Source organism: Sapajus apella, unplaced genomic scaffold (assembly GCF_009761245.1).
Source record: "Sapajus apella isolate SASKATOON/1434 unplaced genomic scaffold, GSC_monkey_1.0 scaffold6, whole genome shotgun sequence".
Taxonomy (NCBI): Eukaryota; Metazoa; Chordata; class Mammalia; order Primates; family Cebidae; genus Sapajus; species Sapajus apella.
This window is the reverse complement of record NW_022436946.1, coordinates 59691165-59706650: the sequence shown is the minus strand read 5'-3', so window position 1 is coordinate 59706650 and position 15486 is coordinate 59691165. Positions and strand designations below refer to the sequence as shown.

The 15486-nt window shown below is 38.3% G+C and overlaps 1 protein-coding gene across 1 annotated transcript in view; it reads right to left on the bottom strand.

Moving 5' to 3' along the window:
* Positions 1-5512: 5512 nt before the first annotated feature.
* SRSF12 (serine and arginine rich splicing factor 12) overlaps positions 5513-15486 on the bottom strand; it is a 20400-nt gene continuing 10426 nt past the window's right edge. Inside the window, exon 5 of the mRNA XM_032275276.1 lies at positions 5513-8512. Coding sequence (XP_032131167.1) covers positions 8143-8512 — 370 coding nt within the window. The 3' untranslated portion in view covers positions 5513-8142. The remainder of the gene's footprint in view (positions 8513-15486) is intronic.

Here is a 15486-nt window from a genome sequence, read left to right as displayed (position 1 = left end):
ATTATAAAGTGTAAAACAATATAAAAATTGCTATTTATAGAATGTAAAGAATTTATATAGTCATGCACTGCATAACAACATTGAGGTCAACAATGGACCACATATATGATGGTGGTCCCAAAATATGCTAATGGTGAACATACAGAAATCTGATATATGGCACTTAATGTGGCACTGCAGATCAAGTCATGGAAATATCACCATTACTGCTATTCAGTAATGGTGCTGGGACATTTGGATTTCTGTATGAAAAAATATATGTAAATAAAAATATGCATACCATCTAGATTTGTGTAAGTACACCTTATGTTTGCACAACAGAATCACCTAATGATGTGTTTCTCAGAATGTATCCTGTCATTAAGTGATGTGTGACTATATCCATTAAAAACTGTAATGAATATCCTAACTAGAATATTAGAATTTTAAATTCAGCTACATTTAACATTTTAAGGCCAAAATTTTAAGGTTTACTGACAGCAATGAATGTTTAAAGATGCTTTTTCCTAATAGTCTTTTTGTTTGTTTGTTTTTTCCTAATAGTCTTATGAAATTATATAAATACTGGCCGGGCATGGTGGCTTACGATTGTAATCCCAGCACTTTGGGAGGCTGATGCGGGCAGATCACAAGGTCAAGAGATCAAGAGCATCCTGGCCAACATTATGAAACCCATCTCTACTAAAAATACAAAAATTAGCTGGGTGTGGTAGTGCGTGCCTGTAGTCCCAGCTATTCAGGAGGCTGAGGCAGGAGAATCGCTTGAACCTGACAGGCAGAGGTTGCATTGACCCAAGATCATGCCACTGCACTCCAGCCTGGCGACAGAGTGAGACTCCATCTCAAAAAAAAAAAAAAAAAATTATATAAATACTTCACAGTGTTAAGATAATTTGAGTAACATTCTTTTTTTTTTTTTGAGACAGAGTCTAGCTCTGTCACTTAAGCTGGAGTGCAGTTGTGCAAACATGGCTCACTGCAGCCTCAACCTCCTGGGCTCAAGTGATCCTCCCATGTCAGCCTCCTGAGTAGCTGGGACTATAGGCATGTCCCACCACACTCTGCTAATTTTTAAAAATTTGTTGCAGAGACAGGGTCTTGCCATGTTGCCTAGTCTTGAACTCCCAGGCTCAAGTGATCCCCTGGCCTCAACTTCCCAAAGTGCTCGGATTATAGGTATCAGCCACCATGACTGGCCTCTTCTTATTTTAAAAATATAAGATTGCTCAGAAGAGTCTGACAAGTTACATAGTTTATGTCAGTTCTGAAAAGATCTCTAACAGAGAAGAATTGTTACTATGAATCCAATACTGCCTCACAAATGTAATTCCCCCAACCCACAAAAGTCCATTAATGTTTTCTTTTTTCTTCTTCTTTTTTTTTTAATGTTTTCTTATTATTAAAAGAAACAGGCTATCAGTTGGGACTTGGAAGGCTATTTTATATTGAGATTTTTGTTGGCATTAAAGTCAATTTAACAGCATTTTAAGTCCATACTATTAGGAGAAAGCTAAGAAAACTGGACTGTTGTTTTGTTGTTGTTTTTAAATAGAGATGAGGTCTCACTGTGCTGCCCAGGCTGGTCTCAAACTCCTGAGTTCAAGTGATCCTCCCACCTCAGCCTCCCAAAGTGCTAGGATTACAGGCCTGAGCCACTGTGCCTGGTCACAGTTTCTTTAGATAACAAGTGATCAGTCTTATAAGCTACATTTCTGTGAAAACAAAACAGGTGGTCATAAGCAAATAAGAATTCCGGATCGTGTCTCTCCATCTACCTCTATGAAGCAATTTCTAAAAAGTGTGTGATACTTAGGCATGTGGTAAATAGAACTCTACTCCTAGAGAAGTAGTAATGTTGCTTCTTGCTTCAATTACACACTTTCTGAGGAACTACTTACCCTACACAAGCTTTAACACATACCAAACAAAACGGTAATGAACATGCAAGCAATGTAGTTATAGGACTGAGTAATAATTACTGGCTAGGCAGTCTCTCATGTGAAAAGACTGAACCTTTAATCTACCGACATTCTGAAAGAACCTGAAACCTGGCACACAGTAAGACATTCTTTTTTTCTTTGTTTTGAGATAGAGTCTTGTTTTGTTGCCCTGGCTGGAGTACAGTTGAGTGATCTCGGCTTACTGCAGCCTCTGCCTCTCAGGTTTAAGTGACTCCCCTGCCTCAGCCTCCCAAGTGGCTGGGATTACAAGCACCTGCCACCATGCCCAGCTAATTTTTGTAATTTTAGTAGAGACAGGGTTTCACCATGTTGGCCATGCTGGTCTCAAACTCCTGGCCTCAAATGATCCACCCACCTCAACCTCCCAAAGTGCCGGGATTATAGGTGTGAGCTACAGGCCCCAGCCTAGATATTCTTGATTTTAATTTGTGACCAATTACTAGATTATAAACAGATGTAGGTTGAGTATGGTGTGTTAAACTATGTGAACCAAACATATGCTTAAAAATAACACAGTACTTAAAAAAAAAAAAAAGGATAACCATTAAGCATCCATCTACCTAAGTTGGCAGTATTTCTTTTCACAAATTCAGTAATGCTATATTCCTAGAATATAAAATTCAGGAAAGGGTAATTATATAATCCTTTTTCCAAAACAGAATAAAAACACTATGATACCATGTTTTGGAAAATAGTAGTCTTGGGGTATGGTAGTCTATGTATATTTATTTTTTATTCAACTTTCCTTCACAATTAGTCCCAGCACTTGGGAGGCCAAGGCAGGTGGCTCACAAGGTCAGGAGATTGAGACCCTCCTGACCAACATGGTGAAACCCCGCCTCTACTAAAAGTACAAAAATTAGCTGGGCATGGTGGTGCATGCCTGTAATCCCAGCTCTTCAGGAGGCTGAGGCAGAAGAATCTCTTAAACCAGGGAGTTGGAGGTTGCAATGAGCTGAGATCATGCCACTGCACTCCAGCCTGGGCAACAGAGGCAGACTCCGTCTCAAAAAAAAAAGAAAGATGTGGATTTGTCATAATTATCTGAAGTACTGTTTTAACTTGAGATGTTGAATCAACCTGAAGTATCTAACACTTCTATTAAGGACTATTATAAGAAGGCATTTGTTTCTCTTGATGGTGTTAAGATAGCGTCTTACTCTGCTGCTCAGGCTGGATGCAGTGGTGCGCTCACTGTAGTCTCAACCTCCTGAGCTCAAACAATCCTCCCTCCCCAGCCTCCTGAGTAGCTGGTACTACAGGCATGTGCCACCACACCTGGCTAATTTTTAGAAATGGGGTCTTGCTCTGTTGCCCAGACTGGTCTCAAACTCCTGGGCTCAAGCAGTCCTTCTCCCTCAGCCTCCCATTGTTGGGATTACAGGCATGAGCCACCTTACCCAGCTTTTTTTAAGCAACCCAGTCTATGATATCAAAAAAGTTATATGACTCAATTATCTGTGTGCTTAATTTGATCAGCATCTTTTTTTTTTTTGAGACAGAGTTTCGCTCTTGTTATCCAGGCTGGAGTGCAATGGCGCGATCTTGGCTCACCGCAACCTCCGCCTCCTGGGTTCAGGCAATTCTCCTGCCTCAGCCTCCCGAGTAGCTGGGATTACAGGCATGCACCACCATGCCCAGCTAGTTTTTTGTATTTTTAGTAGAGACGGGGTTTCACCATGTTGACCAGGATGGTCTCGATCTCTTGACCTTGTGATCCACCCGCCTCGGCCTCCCAAAGTGCTGGGATTACAGGCGTGAGCCACCGCGCCCGGCCGATCAGCATCTTTTTAAAGGTATACAAGATAAAAAATTTTTCCAGAGTGACAAAATCAAGACTTGGTAGACCAATGTCAGAGTTAAAGCTATGTTCCTAAATACATTACTTTCATCCAGGGAGTTATTTAAATGCTAAGGTGCATAATCCCCATTTAGTACAAGGAAATGTTTTCTAAATATTTAAATAAATAAATTGCCATTTGAATGCCTATCAGGTACTTGGCATTCTGCTAAGCAGCTTTCTTTTTTTCCCAAGCATTTTTTTTTAACCCTAACAACCCAATGGGGCAAATATATCCACATTTTATAGGTAAAGAAATTGAGGTTCACAGATGTTAGGTAATTTGTCCAAGGTTGCATAGTTAGTAAATACGTGTGTGGAATTCAGATTGAATTCTGACTTCAAAATTAGTATGTCTCACTTAACTGTCAGTCCTTAAACCATTGCGAGTCATGGACTTGTTTCAAAATCATATAAAACTATATCACCTTTCTTTTGAGAACTGCACATACAGTAGTTTGGCATTTCACTTTGCAGGGCCTAAATCTGAAGCTCTGGGTCTATTATGCCAGGTTAAGAGCCCCTGCACCAGACTGTACTGCATTAAGTAACATATATCTATCTATACAATTACCCTACATGTTCTACTACCCTCTTTGGAAAACAAATTTAATTTTTAAATTCTAAAAAATTACTTTTTTTTGAGACAGTCTTGCTCTGTATCCCAGGCTGGAGTACAGTAGTGCCATCTGGGCTCACTGCAACCTCCACCTCCCAGGTTCGAGATTCCTGTGCCTCAGCCTCCTGAGTAGCTGGGATTACAGGCATGTGCCACCATGCCAGGCTAATATTTTTGCTATTTTTTTTTTTTTTTTTTTTGGAGACGTAGTTTCGCTCGTTATCCAGGCTGGAGTGCAATGGCGCGATCTCGGCTCGCCGCAACCTCCACCTCCTGGGTTCAGGCAATTCTTCTGCCTCAGTCTCCTGAGTAGCTGGGATTACAGGCACGCGCCACCATGCCCAGCTAATTTTTTGTATTTTTAGTAGAGACGGGGTTTCACCATGTTGACCAGGATGGTCTCGATCTCTTGACCTCGTGATCCACCCACCTCGGCCTCCCAAAGTGCTGGGATTACAGGTGTGAGCCACCGCGCCCAGCCTTTTGCTATTTTTTTAGTAGAGATGTGCTTACATGTTGCCAGCTGGTCTCCTGGCTTCAAGTAATCTGCCGACCTCAGCCTCCCAAAGTGCTGAGATTGCAGGTGTGAGCCACCACGCTCAGACAGAAATTACAATTTTAATGTAGTTTAGAAGGATTACAAAACTATTTGCATATGCCTTCCTTTAAATTTTGACTAATTTTGCCTCTGGCAGTGGGATCAAAATAAAAGCACCAATTCTTATTTGTAATGCAACAGCATGTCTTAGAATAGATCTCAAGTAAGCATTACAAATAAAATACTGAAATTAATTTGTATTTAAAAATAAATTAGCCCAGTAGCATAAAATTAAATCCAAGGCTCCAAATAAAAATTTCAGCAAATTCCCCTATTACCTGTTAGCACCGAAAAATATCAGCTGCTATACATAAATAATTTGTGCATTATTCATGGGTAGAAGGAAAACAAGCAGCTGTCATGGTAGTCTTTCTTTTCTTTGACCTTAACTTACCCTCTCTGATCCTGAATAAATGGTAGGTAGTATCCCTGAACTAAACTTGGGAAGTACTTAAGTAAATATATTCTCAAAAAGAATTGATCACAGGTGTCTAAAAATTAAAACATTTATTAACAAACAAAGTATCTCTTTTAAATGGGCCAAGAAACAATTCTATGACAAAAGTGAACCCTAGAATATACATATTCCCAGAAGAAAATTTTCCAGGATACCCAGCCAAACAATTTCACCCAAGCACAAAAGTCATTTGCATTGAAGCCTGCGGTCATTTCTTTTTCTAATTCTATTCTCTCATTTCCTTCTAAACATGATCTTAATTAAGCATATACTTGTTAAAGACGTCTCATTGCAAAAGCCATGGGAATAGCAGTCAGGAAGAGAACTCTGAAGCCCAGTCACTCTACAGATCCAAAGTTTAAATGCCATGTGCCCTTGTAACTTAGCTTCTCTGCATCTATTTCCTTGTCTGTAATGGTATTAGGTTGGTGCAAAAGTAATTGCGGGATATTTACCTTATAAGGGTGTTGATGATTAAATACACAAGTGAATAACCTAAAACGTATAGAAAAGTGCCAAGCATGTACTAAATGCTCAAGAGTTTGAGCTATTATTACTCCAGCTTTTACATCAAACCAAACAGTATCCTCCTAAGCAACCTAGGGATTACAATGACAAACCTAGTCAGAGGTAAATCAAGGTATTAAATATGTTTGGGAATACAGAGATAATTTGTGAATACAGAGTAAAGATACTATAATTAATCCCGTTATTATTTCTCACCATAGTATCTGAAATATGGTACCTAGTTATTATTATTTTTATAGATACAGGGGTCTTGCTATGTTGCTCAGGCTGGTCTCAAACTCCTGGCCTCAAGTGATCCTCCTGCCTTGGCCTCCCAAAGTGCTAGGATTACAGGCATGAGCCACTGTGCCCAGCCCTAGTTTTTAAAATGATTTCATTTATGTGTGAACCCAAACACTTTGAAAATACTAAAAATTACTATCAATGTTTGTCTTACTCATTCTTCAGATTATCCTTTATATTTTCAGTAGTGCCACATAATTTTATAACTAAATTTTATTATAGCTGAACATTTCAAAGAGTTGTTGTTTTGAAATAAATAAATTTTGCTATGATTAGAGAAAATCTATTCAGAAAGTACAATATACATGAATTTATGGCACTTGTCCAAATATTATCAGCATACAAATTATTGTGTAAAGTTTTTTCTTACACGTAGGATCTAATATGCAAAGAAAAATGGAATTTGTATTCAAAACAAATAGAAGCAACACTGGCTCCTATACACTAAAAATATAAGACAGATTTTTTTTCTTTAACACTCTGGATACAAATACTAACTGTATGGGTTGAGAACTTTTAAGTTTTCATAATATAAGTCACAAAGTATACAAGTAGAGCTCTATAAATATATCCCCTATAATAATCATATGCAAAACCATTCTATCACAAATACGACCAAAACCCTTTGAAAAACATAAACTACAAACACATTTTCAAAGAAATTATTAGTTATAACAACTACAAAAGCAATCAGTATCAACAAAGTTATTTGGCTGTCAGAAATGAAGGGCAGTATAATGTAAAATTCAAATACTGCAAAGTTGTTTTTTGAAGATGTAGTCTTGAGTTTCTTTTTCTTTTTTTTAAATCTTAGAGTCAAGGTTTCACCATGTTGCCCAGGCTGGTCTCAAACTCCTGGACTCAGGCAATCCGCCCACATCGGCCTCCCAAAGTGCTGGGATTACAGGTGTGAGCCACCATGCTTGGCCAAGTTTCTTAATACAAGGTACTAAACACTCTTTCAAAAATAATAAGACTTATACTGTATAAAGCTGAGCTAGAACTCTAAAAAGAAAAAATTAAGCAGCAGATGAAAAGTAGATATGTGGAAATAATGGTATCAAATATGATTTTATATAAAATGTACCACTCTTCAAATGTGTAAGGCTTAATATGAATATTTTTGGATTGTGAGTGTCGCTCATCCTAATTTTTAAAGCATTAGTCTCAAACCATTCAAAATCCAGTAACTCACAAATGTTTTGACATTACTAATGTGGACATGGTATAGGATGAAATTTCATGACACCTTACCTATACTGTTCTACCCAATAAAAATATTAACCTTTGGGCTTAGGAGAGAGTGTATCTTTTGAATGTTTGATCTCTATATAAATTCTACTTTCCGGAACATCAGAATTTTGTAATATGAACTAATATCCACCAGGAATTGGTCCAAGTTTAAACAGAAGACCCAAAAGACACATAGGTGTCAAACGGTTTAAGTCTGCTCTATGCAATTATACAGTCATAGTTACTTTTTACAGGAAAGTGCTTTAAAGTCAAAAATATTTGTGTAAAAGGTATTATTAATAGTACTAATACTATCCAAATAGAATTAAAAAAATTAGTTCCCATTTACTCATTTCCCTTGAAAAGTACTCTTCTGCCACAACATAAATAAAAAATGGTCCATAAAATGGTGACATTAGACAATGCATAATTTGTGGTGTGGGCCCTTTAAATGGAGACCAAATTTTTATTAATACAAAGCTAGAGAGATTTTATTTCTTCCATATGCCCAAAGTAACTAATATCAACTCGCATTTTCTGTACACCTTAAGGAATTTTTATTTAACATAATGAGAGATTTAATAACTTATATTAAAGACTATGTAGTGCTCTTTCTGTTGCTGTTCACCAACTGTTTTTATGACGATAACTTCGAGATCTGGAATGTGACCGAAAATGAGAATGCTTTGCTGTTTGTACTTTAGTTTCGGAATTGGTATACCCTTTGGGAGATTTACATGGGGATCTTGCTATTGAGTCAGAATGTCTTCCATGTGATCTTGATTTTGTTCCTGAGCTAGTCTGCTTTTGAGGTGAACTTGACTGTGATTTTCCTATTGACTTGGACCTTTTTTGTAAGGACTTGGACCTTGACCGTCCTCTAGAGCCAAAATTCCTTCTTGGAGTTCTTGACTGCCTTGCTGAGGTAGACCGCCTTGGTAATGATTTGGAACGAGATTTAGACTGGCTATACGAAAATCGCCTGTGTCGAGACCTGCAAATATCCATAATGTTAGAGCATATATTTCACACAAAATAAGAGCTCAGAAAACAACACTTTTAGGAACTTAAATACTTTATATAGCATTAATTATATTTTTACTAGATAAGCTAAAAACACTTCTCATTTTATTATGCATTGCTTTTGGTTCAAACGTTAAGTAACAAGTTTGTAATATTTATTATACTAGAATATATGGCCAAAACTTTTTACTTTGCTAGATATATCTTACAGGGATCAGTTCTGAAAAATGCACTTCATATTTAGATCGTGTTAGCTCTAAAGAGGTACAAAAATCTGAAGGAAAAAAAGATTTTAAAAAACCCAATTATTTATGTCGAGCATGGTGGCTCACAACTGTAATCCCAGCACTTCGGGAGGCTGAGGCGGGTGGATCATGATGTCAGGAGTTTGAGACCAGCCTGGCCAATATGGTGAAACCCTGTCTCTACTAAAAATACAAAAATTAGCTGGGCGTGGTGGCGTGTGCCTGTAGTCTCAGCTACTTGGGAGGCTGAAGCAGGAGAATCACTTGAACCTGGGAGGTGGAGGTTGCACTGAGCTGAGATCGTACCACTGCACTCCAGTCAGGGTGACAGAGTGAGACTCCATCTTAAAATTAAAAAAAAAAAAAAATATATATATATATATATAAAAAAAAAAATATATATATGAGTAGGACTTATATATATATATATAAGTTCAAATAATGCTTATAAAAATAAAAATCTAGATACAGGAGTCTTGGGTCCTGCCATGATAGAACAGCTTGTTATTAGGCTAATCTTGCCATAGAAGACAGCTATATTAAAAAGCTACACAATATTTATAAAAGAACTCTCTGAAGGCACTGGACAATAATCAACACAAGCAGGAAGAACCTAAGGGATTAAAAGCCTTAGCTCTTTTACTAAGACCACTGCCAAATGACACCATGGAGGAGTTGAGCCCAACCAGAAAATGGCTATTTGATTAAGCCGAAGAGAGAAAAGTTAGAATTCAGGACTGCCAAAATGGGTAAGGCTTGAGAGGCAAAAACTCTAGAGATGAGTGAATTACAGACCAAAAAGTACCTCTAAAATCTGTCTACAAATTTTCCTTAAATTACTTGCCATCTTCCAAGTTGTGTGTGTATGGGAAGAGATTCCAAGGGGCCAGCAAAAAAATGGAATTCAGAAATTCAAGAACTGAGCAGAAATTTTTATCAGACACACAGTGCTGGGGAGAGAGATTAGAGTTCAAACTCCCAAAAGGCCAGTGAGGAACATTAGGCAACAACCCAGATGGGCTACATTCTAAAGGTAAGGACCATCATGCCCTAGGAATGGGCGACAGGCGAGACTCCATCCCAAAATTTAAAAAAAAAAAAAAAAAACCAATTATTTAAAGTTCAAAGCCAAAGCAGAGCAGCTTTAACAATGCCTAAAACCAAGCCTTAACAAGATCAAAGTGATCTGCCAGCACTCTGCCTCCTAGAAGAAAACAACTGTCTTTGGAGAATAACGTCAATGTAGCACCACTATAATTTTTTGCCCATAATGTCTAACATGCTATTTTAAAAAATTATAAGGTATGTTAAAAAAACAGGCAAGAATGACTAAAAACTAAGGCAAACAAAAGACAAAAGAACCATTCCCAAAGTGATTTGGATATTGGCATGATCAAACAGGAATGGAAAAATTACTATGAGTAATATATTCAAGAAAATAAGAGGAAAAGACAAAACAGATAAAAAGATAGTTTCAGTGGAAAACTAGAAGCTATAAAAAGAAACAGACATTTAAAACTAAAAATATATGATATCTGAAATTAAAAAGTCATCAGATGGTCTTAGCAGGAATCTGGATATAGCAAAAGAAATAGTGAACTAGGCTAAGTGGCTCATACCTGTAATCATAACACTTTGGGAGGCCAAGGCAAGTAGATCACCTGAGGTCAGGAGTTCAAGACCAGCCTAAGATGGTAAAACCCCATATCTATTAAAAATACAAAAATTAGCCAGGCGTGGTGGCACATGACTGTAATCCCAGCTACCTGGGAGGCTGAGGCAGGAGAATCGCTTGAACTTGGGAGGTGGAGGTTGCAGTGAGCCAAGATCATGCCATTGCACTCTAGCCTGGGCAACAAGAGAAAACCTCGAACTAAAAAAAAAAAAAAAAAAAAGAAAGAAATAGTGAACTAAAAGATCATTAGAAAAGCATCCTATTGAAAGACAATGCGAGAAAAGGAATTTTAAGAAATCCATAAAAGAACACATCAGATATGTAGTATATAGTCATACAGGCAAGAAGAAAGACTGAATAAGGCAGCAGCAATATTTGAAGAGATAATGGCCTTGAATTTTACAAAACTAACAAAAAGCATTAACTCACAACTTCAAAAAGCTCAATAAACCCCACATAGACAAAGAAAACAGTACTAGGCACATCACAGTGAAACTGCTGAAAACCAATGTCAAAGAAAAAATCTGAAAACCAGCTGGGCACAGTGGCTCATGCCTGTAATTTCAGCACTTTGGGAGGCCGAGGCAGGCAATCACCTGAGGTCAGGAGTTCAAGACCAGCCTGGCCAACATGGAGAAACTCCACCTCTGCTAAAAATACAAAATTAGCTGGGTGTGGTGGTGTGTGCCTGTAATCCCAGCTACTCAGGAGGCTTAGGCAGGAGAATTGGTCCAATCCAGGAGGTGGAGGTTGCAGTTAGCAGACATTGTGCCACTGCACTCCAGCCTGGGCAACAGAGTGAGACTCTGTCTCAAAAAAAAAAAAAAAAAAATCTGAAAACCTTGCCAAAGAATGAAAGACAAATTATCTTCAAGGGAGCAATAATAAGACTGACAACAGACTATGGATATCAGAAAAACAACAGAATGACATTTTTAAAGAGGAAAAAAAAAGTTACTGCCAATATAGAATTCTATATACAGCAAAAATATTTTTCATAAATGAATATTAAATAAAGATGTTTTCAAACAAAAGCTGAGATAATTCACTATAAGCAGATGCGTATTATAAGAAATACTAAATATTCACTGCCCTGGTACTTCCTGGTGAGGTGAAAGAGAAAAAAAAGAAATACTAAATATTCTTTAGACTGAAGAAAAATGATACTATATAGTAACACTGAACTAGAAGAAGAAATTTAAAAAGCTTTCTTTGGAGAATAACATCATGCAGAGCCTCTTTAGTTTTTGGTTTTGTTTGTTTTTTTGAGACAGAGTCTCGCTTCGTCACTCAGCCTGGAGTGCAATGGTGCAAGCTTGGCTCACTGCAACCTCATCCTCCCAGGTTTAAGCAATTCTCCTGTCTCAGCCTCCCAAGTAGCTGGGATTACAGGCATGTGCCACCATGCCTGGCTAATTTTTGTATTTTTAGTAGAGATGAGGTTTCACCATGTTAGGAAGGCTTCTCTGACCTCAACTGATCCACCTGCCTCAGCCTCCGAAAGTGCTGGGATTACAGGCATGAGCCACTGCACCTGGCTTCTCTTGAATTTTTTTTTTTTTTTTTTTTTTGAGATGGAGTTTCCCTCTTGTTCAGGCTGGAGTGCAATGGCGTGATCTCGGCTCACCGCAACCTCCGCCTCCTGGGTTCAAGCAATTCTCCTGCCTCAGCCTCCCGAGTAGCTGGGACTACAGGCGCGCGCCACCATGCCCAGCTAATTTTTGTATTTTTAGTAGAGACGGGGTTTCACCATGTTGACCAGGAAGGTCTCAATCTCTTGACCTTGTGATCCACCCGCCTCAGCCTCCCAATGTGCTGCGATTATAGGCGTGAGCCACCGTGCCCGGCTTGAATTTTTTATTATATATTTCTGCTGAAAATATATTGATATCGAATATGTTCTGGAATAAATTCATAGTCGTTTAGAAATTATTAAATTTCATTTTGTGGACAATTGTAGGAAACAAAATGAAGAAAATACTCTTGAAAAAAAATCCTAACATAGGAACATTTAGAGTTCTAACATACACATTTCTTGATATAAAGTTAAAAAAGATTTATGGAATACCTTTTAAAATTTTAATTTAATTAATTTATTTATTTTGAGACAGAGTCTTACTCTGTTGCCTAGGTTGAAATGCAGTGGCACAATCTTGGCTCACTGCAACCTCCACCAGGTTCAAGCAATTCTTGTGCCTCAGCTTTCTAAGTAGCTGGAACTACAGGCATGTACCACCATGCCCAGCTAATTTTTGTACTTTTAGTAGAGATGGGATTTCACCATGTTGGCCAGTCTGGTCTTGAACTCCTAGCCTCAAGTGATCTACCTGCTCCAGCCTCTCAAACTGCTGGGATTACAGATGTGAGCTACCATGCCCAGCCTGGAATACTTAATATAAGCTAGCAACTACTGCTAAGTGCCAGAGATATAAACATGAGTTAGACAAAAGTCCTTGTCTCTAGAAATTCATAGCCTAGTGCAGCAACAAACTAGTTTTCTGCCATATCCACTGAAGAAAAAATAAAAGACCTCTTTTAAGTCCAAGGTAATGCCACATATACTGCATACATTTAAAGTATATGTTGGCTTATATATTCTGATCCATATACATACATAAAAACATATACAACACATATAAATATACACATATGCTCACATACCCACCCACTGATAATCTGATCCTTATGAATACTTGGAGAGCTAGGTCAGATTTCATTCTTTGCAATACAATTTTTATTTTTATTATTTATTTGAGACAGGGTCTCACTTCATTGCCCAGGTTGGAGTGTGGTGGACTGCAGCCTTAACCTACTGGGCTCAAGCAGTCCTCCCACCTCAGCTCACCCTCTTCTTCCCTCCCAGTAGCTGGAACAGGCATGTGCCGCCACACCTGGCTAATTTTTTTTTTTTTTTTTTTAAGACATAGGGGGTCTCACTATGTTGCCCAGACTGGTCTCTTGACTTCCTGGACTCAAGTGATCTCACCCTGGCCTCCCAGAATGCTGGGATCACAGATGTGAGCCAATGCTCCTGGCCATAATACAATTTTTAAAATGAGAAAAACTGGGGTCAGGGAGGTTAAGCAATGGTCTCATAACAAGTACAAAGCAGAATAGCATTGTCCTGAAAGATGTGATCCTTCTATCCCTGATACTCCATGATTTGAGATAGTCAAGTGTTATACTTCCACTAGAAGGCAGAAAATGATGTGAATATCCACCTTACTTAAGCAGGAGAAAAAAACTGGTTCACTAAAGTTGTAATAAATTTAGAAACAATCAATTTAAATTCTTTTTTTTTTTTTTTTTTTTGAGGCGGGGTCTTTCTTTGTCACTCAGGCTGTCATGCAGTGGCATGATCTTGGCTCACTGCAACCTCTGCCTCTTGGGTTCAAGTGATTCTCCTGCCTCAGCCGCCTGAGTAGCTGGGACTACAGGTGCATGCCACCACACCTGGATTTTTTTTTTTTTTTTTTTTTTTTTTTGAGATGGAGTCTCGTTTTGTCACCCTGGCTGGAGTGCAGTGGCACTGTCTTGGCTCACTGCAACCTCTGCCTCCTGGGTTCAAAAAATTCTCTTGCTTCAGCCTCCTGAGTAGCTAGGGTTTCAGGCATGTGCCACCACACCCAGCTAATTTTTGTATTTTTGATGGACACGGGTTTCACCATGTTGGCCCAGCTAGTCTCAAACTCCTGAACTCAGGTGATCTGCTTGCCTTGGCCTTCCGAATTGCTGGGATTATAGGCGTGAACCACTGCACCTGGCCCGTATTTTTAGTAGACACAAGGTTTCACCATATTGGCCAGGATGGTCTTGAACTCCTGACCTCAAATAATCCACCCACCTCTGCCTCCCAAAGTGCTAGGATTACAGGTGTGAGCCACCACGCCCAGTCCATATAATTTCTGTTGTGATTCACTTATTATTCTAATAGAAATAAACTCCTGGCTAGCAAAATAAATAATTTGGAAATATCTTTCCCCCTCCCCCCAAATTACTATTTAATATGTCTTCTTCAATACTGCCATACTTGGAACTTACTCTTGATAATAACTTACCTTTCACAAGTAAATTGATTTACATTAACTTTAGTCAACCACCTTTCATAAGGGATTTTATTATATGTCTTTTTTTCTTGGTTTTTTTTTTTTTTTTTTTGCAGAGATGGGGGTCTCTCTCTGTTGCCCCAGGCTAGTCTTGAACTCCTGGCATCAAGTGATGCTCCCATCTCAGCCTCCCAAAGTGCTGAGCTTACTGCACCTGGTCATTTTATTATATTTCTTATGCATTTAAACATTTTTAAAGTTGAAGATTCCAAATTGTTGGGCGCATTTAGGAAAATTTTATTTATCTAAAATGTATCACATTTTTTTAAAATTTTTCTTTTACCCAACAAGTAGTACAATAATTTTTTTTTTTTTTTTTTTTTTTGAGATGGAGTCTTGCTCTGTCGCCTAAGCTGGAGTGGTACAGTGGTGTGATCTCAGTTCACTGCAACTGTGCCTCCCCAGTTCAAGTGATTCTCCCACCTCAGCCTCCTGAGTAGTTGGGATTACAGGTGTGTGCCACCATGCCTGGCTAATATTTGTATTTTTAGTAGAAATGGGGTTTCACCATGTTGGTCAGGCTGGTCTCGAACTCCTGACCTGTGATCCGTCTGGTTTGGGCTCCCAAAGTGCTGGGATTACAGGTGTGAGCCACTACGCCCAGCTGAGTATGTATTTTCTTACTTTTTGTTTTTTGTTCACTATGTATCATCTTCTCATATAAAAAATTTAAGTCTGTAACTTTAACATAAGAATGAATCCAATAAACCCAAGTCAAATAACAATATATGATAGAGAAGAGCACTATCTTTTAACAGAAATTGATTATTTTTGTACATTAAACAAAATGACTCAAGTGGACTGTTTATAAAAACTTTAAAATATTTTCCAGGCTGGGTGCAATGACTCACACCTGTAATCCTAGTGCTTTGGGAAGCTGAGATGGGAAAATCACTTGAGTCCAGGAATTTAAGACCAG